The sequence below is a fragment of the Aquila chrysaetos genome, chromosome 15 (assembly GCF_900496995.4).
Source record: "Aquila chrysaetos chrysaetos chromosome 15, bAquChr1.4, whole genome shotgun sequence".
NCBI classification, from domain to species: Eukaryota; Metazoa; Chordata; class Aves; order Accipitriformes; family Accipitridae; genus Aquila; species Aquila chrysaetos.
In genome coordinates this window covers 15,565,798-15,578,154 of record NC_044018.1, presented here as the reverse complement: position 1 = coordinate 15,578,154, position 12,357 = coordinate 15,565,798, and the positions used below count along the sequence as shown (strand labels likewise).

The window sequence follows — 12,357 nt, the reverse complement described above, 5'->3', positions numbered from 1 at the left end:
CTTGGACTGTAGCCAGGACATTCTAAAGTGCTAAGAAGCAATGACTTTGGGTTTATATTGGCTGTTAATATTATAAACAAAGGATACAGTTACACTGTTGTGATCAGCAAGAGTTCGAACACCAGGAGTTAGGCCTCTCAAAATCGTGAGGTTAGCTTAAAAATAATGACATTTAAAAAAATAATAAATTGAGTCTTCTTTTTATTTGTCCTTTAGTTTTTTTTTGTTTTCTCAGGTGCAGTTGGGTCATGGTTTTGAACTTTTTTTTGCAGAGGAGCTAAAAGCTTTATTTTTTTGAGGAAAGACATTCTATTGTAAGCATGACTGGAAGTTGGAGCTTTAAGGAAACAACAAATATCTTAAGATTTGGCAACAGTAAAGTCATTGTCAAGAGGAGAGAATCCAGTTTGCTGTAATACTTTCTGTAACTGGGTCACCCTGTTCATTCATTGCTTTGTTGCCAGCATTTTCTGTTGTCTAAGTCATTTACGCTATGCTAATTTGTAGCAGGCAGCAGAGCAGATAATGAGGAGGAAGAAGAAGAGGAGGAGGAAGAAGGCTCAGAATCAAGTAGTCCTCCTGTTTCTTACCAGATGAAGCCTCCCCCAGAAGGATGTTGCACTACTGATGGTGAGAAATGCACTAAACATGCTGTCAGAAGGCATTTGCCCTACTGAAAAGGGTGGGATTGGGGCCATTTCCCCTATAATTCATCAGAATGAGATAATCTATACAATATAGAAATCCTAAAAATGTCAATGTTCGTTACCTGCCAGATAAAGCTGGATTGCTCTTGGCTGCTCTTATATTTAACAGGGTCTTTGCCCAGTGTGTCAGATAAGCATTTGTGTTGGAACGCTGGGCAGGAGGACAGAACTGTTCTCTTAGGCAACGTGACCTTTAAAGGGTTGAGTTTGCAGGCATGGTGTTTGCTAAAATGAATGTGGTAATTCTTATGGCTTTATTGTTGCTCTTTTCTATTTAAATTGTACGTCATTCAATGTTGCTGTAAAAAGTATTCAAAAACCCAGGAAAAGCCAGTGAAATTCACCAGATATTGAGAACTATTATCTCCATTTTTGAGTGTCTGACCTAAGTTATGATGATGTTAGTAAGTAGTCCCATAAATATGTAGGTTGCAAAACATCATCAAGAAAAACTTCACTGTACATTTTCAGATATTTGTTTGTTTATTGTACTGCTAGCATCTGTTTATGGCTGACCAAAAGGCAGGAAATAAAATTATCTCTTAGTTTGCCCTTGACCTCAGAGGATACAACTTTGTTTTTCATTAAAAATATAGGAAGTCCTGTAATGAAGACTATTGTGAGTATTAAACAAAAAAATCTTGTCAACTTAAAATACATTGAATTGATTTTTTCTAGGTTTCTGCCAGGCTGGTAAAGATTTGAGACTGGTTTCTATTTCCAATGAACACATTGAGGTACCAGCAGGGTTTTTACTTGTTGGTGCTAAGTCACCAAATTTACCTGATCACCTTTTAGTGTGTGCTGTGGATAAAAGATTCCTGCCAGATGACAATGGGCGCAATGCCCTGTTGGGTAAGTGTCTGTGATTGCAGTAATTGGATTCTTCTGTGGGCTACAATTAATAGCTAATCTTTTTTTGCAGAGTGAGTTGAGCAGATCTTATTTCCGTTCCATGTCTACAGTAATGCTCACTGGTGATGCACAACAAGATAACAACTCAGAGCTGGCTATGTTTGCTTTGGAAAGATACAGAGTAAGCCAGTTCATTAGAAATGCTTCATCACCTTCTATCCATTAGTCCAAGGCTAAAGTTGTCCAGTCAGTTTATGTCCTAGTTGCTGGAACTGCACATCTGGGAACTGGACTAGTTGAACTGCTGCCTGTCTATTTTAGCTTTCCAAATACTGACATGGGCAGACTGTACGTCTGTCAAGTGGAACTTTCAGGCTACTATACACATGTAAACAATTTGATGATAGTTTGGACTACAAAAATGTATGACCTTTTTGATTTATCTCTTTGAGATAGGGATAATATTCTCCACTGTGTTTGAAAAAAAGCATGGGTTCTGGATCCTAACCTATGACTTTTTGCTATTATCACAATATAAATGAATATGAATGATTATAAGTTGAAATTTTTCCTATATGTGTAATCAGGCAATACTGTGTGTTTGAATAGTACTGTTCGTAGGATACTTCGATTTCTTGCTTTTCATCTATTTAAAAGTCTTAACTTCTGACATAAAACTAGGTCCTTCTATCCATTTTTATTATAGCCTTTCTGATGGCCGTTAACCTCATCCATATCAACCCAAATAGGGAAGATCTGCAATCATGTGAATGAATGAACTGAATATCAAAGTTATTAAAATGGAATAGTTTTTATATTGGCAAAAGTGCTATGTAATCGGAGGGAGAACTCTTTTTTTCACTCAGGCACTCTCAGGTTCTTACATATTATTTTCTTAGTTAACCAAAAAATGCTGCATCATATATCCGTGTAGAAGTCCGAGCTCTAAATAACAAAAAGAAAATATTTGTCATGCCTTTTAAGAGATTTTTTCACAAACACTGAGGGATATGATGTGAACTCAGTTGTTACCTCAGTTTGAGCAACTCTTCAAGGCATTTGGGATGACAGTGTAGTGTGAAGGTGCATAATGTAATTTTATGTACAGTAATTTCTTTCCTCATGTGATCTTGTAGAGTTGCATTGGTCACAGTACATTTGACCAGTGATTGTAAAAGAATTAAGAGGGTTGTAAATCACCCACGTGTTGTCATTTTAAAGATAAAGACAGGAATGTTGTACCACTCAAGTCATTCAGTGCTAGCACTATTAACAGCTTAAGCTCCTTAGGCTGTTAGCAGAGAGGAAGTAGTGTATTTGTTAATTGCATGCTAAACAAGAACAGAAAAAGGCAACGGGAACATAACTGGGAGGTTTTTATGCTGCTTGCATCCTGAGCTTGCTTATTTCATACATTTTAGTTTCCTGAAACCATTTAAATGCTTATTTTTGGCTGCTGTTATACACTTAAACACCAGTCAATCACATTCTTTTGCAATGAATTTTAGTAATTCTGTAGGATGATTTTTACGTATTCTATAACAAGCTTAAATATGAAAGGACTTCCATACTTTAAGATCCAAATTATTCATCTGGAAGCTGGAAATAAAATAATGTTCCTGGTCCTTAATCTAATGAAAAAACACAATATATCTTATTGACATGAGGATAGCATACTATTTGTACAATAGATCATACTGTAGATAGAAATGATTGTTTGATTCTGGTTTTCATACACTGATGCAAGTCAAATCAGGGTAAGTAAAATTAGAAGCAGACATGACTAGTCTCATGGTTTCAGACACATAGTGAGATAAAAGACAGAACCATTCTTGCTTTAAATTCTCTGTCTATTAGTATAACACAGTGACCCCTGTCTTGTGATAAATTTAAGTTGAAAACATTTCATATGAAGAAGGGAAGCTCTTTTTATTGTCTTGCTTTTAAAGACAGAACGGAAGGCTTATTTTTGGTATTCTGAGTTTAGGCTGTTCTCCTTCAAACATATTGGCCTTTTGAAACAACATGGAAAGTGGTCCCTTCAAGCCTTTCTGAGTTTAAAGGGAAATTGAGTTGGATTCATTTTGAATTGAAATGAGCTGTCATCATGAGTCAGAGTATATCCCACACTTTTGGTAAGGCTTATTGTTGATACAGGCACATCACTTGTAACCCTTCAACCCATTTGTTTTTGCTTAATTTCATGCTTTTTCTCTTAATATACTGTGTTTTTGTAAGGCAGCTGTTACCCAGTACTGTAGATTTTTTCCGAAACAATTTATTTGAAGGGAAAAGACGCTAATGAATTATCCAATAGTTTCCTGATTTCTCATGGTCTGCCTGCATATGTTTGTGAAGATGCCTGTGGAGCGTACAGAAATTCCAGAAGAAAACAGGAAATGTCTTGGTAGTTTCCAGGCCAGCTTTTGACTTATGGTCTTGTTCCCATTAGGGGCTGTTGATATGCCTCTGGGGCATGTGCCAATTTATTGATTATGCTAATAAGTTGTCCACCATCAAGGCATAAGTGCTTGTGATTTGAAAGTCATTTCTGTTGGAGGTTGTTTTGTTTCTTTGTTTTTACAATTGATGTATTATTCCATAGAAAAAAACCCTATTTTCCCGAAAAGACTGTATTTTTGGCAAGCAAAAAGTTCTCTGTGTCTGAGCATGTACCTCATATGATTCTGTTAATCAAGTTAGATCACAGGTTTAAATAGTCTGCAAAACAGAGTCAGCTCTTTACCTTTAGGAAGCTGTTTCTCGGGTTTTATGCGACCTAAAGGAATGCTTAGATGGAGGAAGCACTTCTGTGATAGTGCGATATTTATTGTTTCCTAATAAAAGCAGCTAATGTACCACTCCCAAAGTTTTTTTTTCTCTTTTGCCAGTTCCCACTCTTAAGCAGAGTCTCTCATGATAAACAAAGCAGCTATTCACCCATCATTTTCCTTCCCAAAAGACCAAACAGCTGCCCACTTTCCTAGCAGGGAATAAGAAATCCTTTTTTTTTCAGTGGGTCCCTGAGGTCAGAATGACAGAGGAAAAGATTAGTTTGCTTGCATTGTAAGCTGTGTGTAAGATGAAAACACTGTAGTATAAAATACTGTGGCTGCTTCTGTTAAAATATGCAATGTTCTATTGGGCTTTTGTAATAGTAGTGAGTTTCCGTACAATGGAGCTCTCCAGCTTGACCGTATTGATTTCATTTATTTTTTAAATTTAAGCCTTCAGTCTTCAAATGGAGTGGTACTGAGTAAGTGGGAGAAATGTGGAGCATTGTCAGTGTTTGTGTGCTTTTTCTTGTGAGTAGAACTGAAAAGAAGATATACTTCTGCTGAAAAGTTGAAAATACAATAATTCTTTGTTTAAGCAAGCTGCCAACTCTCCACAAAAATAATAACATTAATTAACAGCCTGTTATTCATTTAAAAGAGAACCAGGAAGAAAGTTTTCTGCCAATGTATGAAAGATCAGATTATGAAATATTAGATGATGAAATATCAGATGGATATCCTTCCATCTTGAGGTCCTCTCTTTATCCCTAACAGAAGCTTACTGTTGATCCAAAGGAACCATTTCCCCAGTGAGAAGGTAGGTCAGGTTTCATACCCTTTTAGTCCAAGGTCCTTCTTCTGAGCACAAGGTCCCTGCTGTGGAAGAGCTTTTTAAATTATGGGCAATTGATCATTGTGATGTGAGCAAATTCAAGCAAATGCCTATGATAAAATACCAGATACAATCAAACACCTTCTGATTAAACAATCTTCAGAGGGTGGCAGCCTTAAGTCACTACTAAACTTAGTTGGATATGAACTGCTGACCTAAAGGTGAAAGGCTTTTAGCCCCTAAACTCCAGGCATTGATTTCTAATTCTCTTGTGAAATCAATCCCATGACATAGATATATTGAGTCACCTTATGGCTGCCCTGACTCCCCTGACCTTTGTCCTCTCTATAATGTATGGAAGAATATTTAATGCAGCTTGTTTATGAAACAAGCTGTCCCCTCTATCAGGTTCTGCCTCGGGCCATGGCACGTGAACAGGGCATTCAGGGAAAGGAGGATAATGAAATGTTTGGGTTCTCTATGTTACTCAGTCTGCTACATAAAGTGCTATGAGCAAGGTTGGCAGAGCCTTGCAATGAGTAATGATTGAACAGCATTTTATTGCATTGGAATTATAAGATCATGCTGTGTTCTATCTGTGATGTCAGGGCTGAGCTGTATTAATGAAGCAATGGCTGTCATCAAAGACAGTGTCAGTCAGAATGAATGGGATGAAAACCGGTGTTGGCAGGAGTTTGCAAGAAAAGACTCTTAGTCTGACTCAGAGGAGCTGGGGAAGCCTGAGGTGAAAGATGATAGTTTGACTTAAAACGAAAATTAAAAAATAAACTTCTAAAATGTTCTCTGAGGACTTTTCAAAACAAGTGGACAATTTAGATCTGTTTAATCCTTACTAGGCCTCACCTGTATGCTATATATGGTGTAAACTAATTTTCCAGTAGACCTCACAGAATGAAAAATAGGTGATTAGGGCCAAAGGGTATTTCAGGTAGAAGTTAGTGCTAAATCTGGTTTAGGCAGATGATGATTTACAGAAGTTACCAATAATGACTGATCTAAAGTCTAAATGGAAAGATTTTATGTCTACTATCCAACTTCTGTTGAATAAATATTTCTACCTGTGGCTTTGGCAAGTTGCTGGACACTCCCAGCAAAATGATAAAACCTAAAAAGTGTACAGGTACTTCTATTTTACCTTTGGAAATGGTCCTTCGTGCTTGTATTTGAAAACACGTAAGGGCTTGTAAGTGGCAGCCAGGCAAAAATTGCAGTGCTGCTGGTCATGCTCAGTGTGCTGCCAGATGTATGGGAAGCTTTCATTTACTAGAAGCGTTTTTCATGATTTCTTAATCTGCATAAAATGCATGCAAACTCTACAGCTTTTGCCACATCCATTCTAATTTTGTTTCCTTTTGTTGTTGCTTTTATTGCAGCTACTGAAGGCTCTGTGATGTTAGACAGATGCTTTTGTGCCAACTGATATAACACAGAGGATTCTACAGAGTCATGACTTGTCCTGATTTTATGAGTCATAATGACCTTTATCATCCTACCGACCAGGATCAGAGAGATAATAGGCAGCTTTCAATAGTTGTTAGCCACTTGTTCCCATGGATACCAGGCCAATTTCCACATGAACTTAGGTTTTTAATAAATTCTTCTGAGCCATTTGAAAACTAATTAAAGTGCTCGGGTTGTAAACCAAGCAACAGGTGTTTACAAAGCATTATATTTCAGTGCTTGTATTTTACAGAAGGAAAAAGGTATTGATCATTAATTTGAAAACTTAATTTGTTTGAAATATGTGATTAAAATAATAATTTTCATAAATGGCTCTTAATTTTATCTACCATATTATTGATCCTTTACTCCATTTATTTATTTCCCATGTTATTGTCCATGTTATGTGGAATATATTTCATTTATTTTTGCCATCTTCCAATTCACTGAATACACCCTTTCCCTTTCAATTCCTGTGATGACACATAAAAATGTTCATTAGATATGATTAAAATAAAAGGAAACTTCAGCTTCAGGTCATGTGTAGGGGACAGAGAGAAAATTTCCATGGGGAAGATTATCTTCTAATTGCACACTATAGGTGCAATATTTGTAGACAATAAGTATTTTCAGACAGTTGCATTGGTCTGATGCAAGATGAAAATTCTTAGGAAATACTTTGGAAAATGGACAAAAAAAGTTGTTTAAGAATCAAAAGGCAAATAGTCAGCTGTGCAAGGAATGCCCATTATTTATGATGATAATGACATCACCATCACGAGCCCCTCTTTGAGGCTCAAACTGTGTATCTCAGAATGAGAGGAAATGGCAGTATCCCTGGAAATGCCCCATCAAGTCTGAGTACAATAAGCTTCTTTACGTGCAAAGACTATGTCTCTGTCGTGTCTATAAAGTTGCAGACACTTTGTTTCCGTAATCATAAATAGTTTAAACTGCTGTGAAGTGCTAACACAGTCCAGCCATAATTTGAGAAAGCTACTTGAAATTAATAGCCCAGGAAGGCTTTAGTATTTTTTCCTCTCTAAAAAAGCATCTGTAGTAGGAACTTGGTACTTAAATATTCTTACATCTAATTAAATATAATAGATTAAATATACTGAATTTCTTGAGACTTAATTGCATGTTTAATTTCAATGAAAGCTGAAACAGAAGTGAAGCATGTACTTTCTGTGGTGTTGAAGAGGGCTGGGGTTAAGCATGTGATTCAGTACTCTTCAGTCAGAAACTTCTTGGTTTAATGTTTCACAGGTAGGTAATAAATAGGAATTGTGATCTTTTTCTGGTGGGAGAAAATGGAAAATATGGCCTATTTTAATTGCTCTGTAAACGTGGGGCTCTGTTTTTGCAATCTGGTAGCTAAAGTGCAATACAGTGGACTTGATGTAATTTTTTTTTTTTTTTTTTTGAGGAAAATGTTAATAAAAAGTTCACTCTCTGAAAAAAAAATATAAATACAGCTTTTCTCCAGGAAAGAGTAATGTTTGGATGTTATTAATAGTGACCACCTATCTCATTGGATTATATGTATTGTTTATTTTATCAGGTTTCTCTGGCAATTGTGTTGGCTGTGGCAAGAAGGGTTTCTGCTACTTTACAGAATTCTCAAATCACATTAATCTTAAACTGACCACTCAGCCCAAGAAACAGAAACACTTAAAGTATTATCTGGTCAGGAATGCACAGGGAGCTCTGACCAAAGGATCTGTAATCTGCTGGAAAGGGGCAGGTAAGATAATGAAGCCGGCTTCCTCGAGTTCTGGTTTTCATCATCCAAGCTTAACTATCACAGGGACTGGCGTCTGTGTAAAATCTAAGACAGATCAGTTGAAAGAAAGACTCTTTAAAGCTAGGTGATTACTAGAGCAGCTGTAAAAAGCAATTGACTGACCTAATATGAGGATGGCATGTTTGAAGACATCGGTTCCTCCCTTCCAAGTGCTGTAGCCTCTAAGTAATTCATGTGTGAAATCATCAAATCCAATATGCAGAGAAAAAGCAAATGCCACTGTTGTCAGGGGATAAGAACTTTCTTTTCTGTTAAGAGTTCAGAGGCCGACAGTCTTCATCCAGCACCTGCTCAAGCACATTGTTCCAACTGCCAGAAAGTTCGGGCCTCTCGGGAAGCACCTCAAGCGAGCCGCTCCCAGCAGCAAACCCAAGTGCTCCAGCTGGGACTCAGCAGACAGGTATGGCTCAGAAGGAAAACACGCTGGGTTTCCACCTGTTCTTACTCTTTTGTGCATGCGTATTTGTGTGTACTTCTGTGAATGGAAAGACAAACAAAGCAGCACACTACCACATAAAATAAAGCAAGTTGAAGAGATTTAGAGATACATTACAAATAAAGAAAGCAATCATACTTTGAATGCTTCTCGCTGTCCATTTTTTCCCCTCAGGTTTGTGTATAAAAGGTTAGCAAATAATAAAATAGGTGTTCTGCAGCTTGCTCATAGCTATGGCAAACCAAAATTTTTTAAAAGCCATTATTTTTAAAGTTGCTGAGAATGGGTATTACATTCCTGCAGCTGTTGCTTGTCTGGTCACAGATGACAAATGTTACAGGAACCAGTGTCATTTCAGCTTTTTCTTCTGATCCAGTCTATTTTATGTTATGACCAGAATCCTCTTTACTGCAGGCATTATATGGGCAACAGCTTAAAAGCTTCTGAATTTTTTCTTCTGCTGAGAAAAGTGGCTTTAATATTAAAAAACAAACTAATGATCAGTATCTGCATCTTTTTTTGTACTAAAAATTGTTTCTGAAAAATTTACTTTTCCATTAGCTTGACATAACTGAAAGGTGATGCGTGATAGAGGCTAGAGTGATCTCTCTGAGCTTCTTCATAATGAAAACAGCCCTTGAGTGTCTTGTGACTGTTACAGAGATTCACGCAGGAGAACTGAGGCTCAACTGTTGGTTGTTGTATTCTCTCTGTGAGATAGAAACCTGTTAAATAATTGTGATCTGGAACACTGGTACCCCTTCAGAACAAATAATTAATCTCTTTATAATAGCAGATTGGCATTTTTTTTGGTCAGAGGTTACATATATAAAAAAGCTACATTAATTACAAGCATATTAGGCTTGAGAAAACCTCTCTTTTTAATGCAGAATAGTTTAAAAGCTTGGAAAGAGGATGTCAAATTGGAATGGAGGCTTAGGAGATTTTTAGCAAATTTCAAACTTCTCTCACTATTTTAGCTAGTTCTTGAGTAAACTTCATGTAAGAGCTAGGGTCCACCTGCAAAGAAGCTAAGGATCTGACATATGTATTTTAATTGCAGAATCGTATTTTACCCAGGCACTTAATTGGGAGTCAGACAGCAATAATCTGGTATGAGATCAGAAGTGGGTTTGTTTTATTCAGTAATGCATTCACTCTGAGCAGATCCCGAAGGTTCTATTAAAGTAAACGATCAAGTGATCAGTTCATTATATCAACTGAGGATCTTGACCTGGAAATGTTTAATGTAAATACTTTGTTTTTTTCTTGCCAGCTGCAGCCATAGATCACATCCCTTCAACAGCAGCGTTCAGCTCAGCAGTTTATAATGGCAAGGAATCACCTAAACAACAGTTGGTGAAAAATAACCTGTCTGCTCTGACAAGACCTTCGGTGTTAGGTATTTGTATGGATTTGTTGTTTAATACCTTAAACTCTATATTCCATGGGTATAATAGAAGCATTGAACAAATGATATCATGATCATAATTTCCTGTATGAATAGAAATTACTGTTCCCTTCCAAGTCCTTTCTGACCATAACACTTTTTTCTGTGTTAATTTTTAGAAAGAAAATTGTTTATATGTTTTCAGCCATAGCTCTGTTACCATTCAGATTATTAATTGGAAGTTTTTCATTATATTTACAGTTCATTCACTTAATAGAAGTACAGACTAGATTCTGAATCCAGGTTCTTAAAGAATGTGTCAGTTTGCATCAATCTCCCAACAAGGTTTTGTGAAGGGAATTAAGAAAGATTTATAAGTAATCACTCATAGGATAATTCCTCTGTTGCAGTTCACCTTGGGATGGAGCACTAGATTTTGACAACTGGCTCCAAATTAAAGAAACTGTCCTCACTGCATGATTATCATCATGATTTGTGTTAATTGTTTTCTGTCACAAACTGTATTCTGTGTCACTGGCTTGTTTAAGCAAGAAGGTTAGTCTTCACTATGGCTAGAAACATGCTATAACTCTATTTTAGAATAAGTCTTCCCAAGTTTCCCTGCTGGCGTCACAGCCAAATTTTTCCTCTGCCCATTCAGGATCTTGAGCTCTTTCTTCCATGCAGCAACATATTATTGCCAATTCATTTCAGATGGATTACTTTCACATATCAACATATCTGCAGGAAAGAGTGCAGCATTTTCAAATAAAAAATTCTTTGTATTGCTGTATTTATCTTGTGACTTTTGTCGCAACATTATGCCAGGAAACGAAATGAAAGGAGTAGAACAAGTGGCTAAATACTGCCCTCACGTGGTAAAAGTTTAAAGGACAAAGTTATCTTTGCAAACTTATACGTAAGGTTCTTCTGCAAGGGAACAATTTTATTCTAAATATGCACACTTCAGGTTTATTTTTAATTTTAATATCTTTTTCAAAATTAGATCCCATTTTTTATATTAGATTCTTACTCTGTCTTGAATTTTATGTGGGACTAACCATTCTGCCAGGAGATACAGCCCTGCCAGTGTGAAGTAGTCTTACGACCTCTGCATAGTCACGTCCAGAAATAGAAATAGCTCAATCCTGCAAGATGCTGAGCAATTCCTAGAGGACCGTTGACTCTCAGTAATTAGAAATACTTGATGTTAGTGGAAGCTTATCATTCTAGGACTTTGCAGGAGTGCACAAGAAGTTTAAAGATATTAATGAAAGAAAATTCAAGAAATTAATCATCAGGAGCTCCTAGAAAAACTGTGAGAAAGTTATGTTGTTACAGGCAAAGCGTTGGAGCTACATGTGGATAGGAGGAAAGTGCAGAAGTAATTTGGTAGGAGTTAATATGGAATAACATGAAACCAAAGATGGTAACCAGCAAGAAGTGGCAAAAATCCTGTAAATGAGAAAATTGTTGAAAAGAACTCAGATCTGTATTAATATTACCCTGAAACCCTTGAGAATTTTATTTTGCAATAAGTTACATGAAACACTGTGTCATGTGTTCAGAAATAAAAGGAGCAGAATGCTCACAGTGTTGACTTCAAAATATTAACACTTACAAGCATTCTTAGTACATGTCTCATTCTTCCTACATTATTCTTAGTACAGAATGGACATTGGTATAAAATAAGTGAAGTCTACCTAGATAATTAAGAGTTCTCTGCACCAGAAAGGTCCCAGAAATTTAAGCAAGACACAGGAAAGTAAAATAAAAATGATAAAAAATGATTATATTCATGGATTTGACCCTGTCTACCACAGTACTTAATGCACACATTAAATCTATCAAAACATATTGAATTACCATGCACAAAACTGAATACATTTTAATCTAATGCTTTTCTGAAATATTACTGTTATTCAGGCACTTTAACAAATTCAGGGCCTCCAAAAAAGCGCCATAAAGGTTGGTCACCAGAATCTCCATCATCTACTGAAACTTGGAACTTGCAGCTCAACCCACAGGCTCCAAACAGAATTAAAAATGGTAAGCTATCCCATATAAGCTATACCAGAAAACAATGGGGGAA

General features: G+C 36.5%; 1 protein-coding gene across 3 annotated transcripts in view; it reads left to right on the top strand.

Moving 5' to 3' along the window:
- Positions 1-12,357, top strand: part of GREB1 (growth regulating estrogen receptor binding 1) — a 123,950-nt gene that overhangs the window by 68,395 nt on the left and 43,198 nt on the right. For all 3 annotated transcript variants that reach the window (XM_030037932.2, XM_030037933.2, XM_030037935.2), the window contains 6 exons: positions 508-630; positions 1,386-1,562; positions 8,197-8,379; positions 8,696-8,839; positions 10,152-10,277; positions 12,192-12,314. In XM_030037932.2, the coding sequence (XP_029893792.1) occupies positions 508-630; positions 1,386-1,562; positions 8,197-8,379; positions 8,696-8,839; positions 10,152-10,277; positions 12,192-12,314 (876 nt within the window). The remainder of the gene's footprint in view (positions 1-507; positions 631-1,385; positions 1,563-8,196; positions 8,380-8,695; positions 8,840-10,151; positions 10,278-12,191; positions 12,315-12,357) is intronic.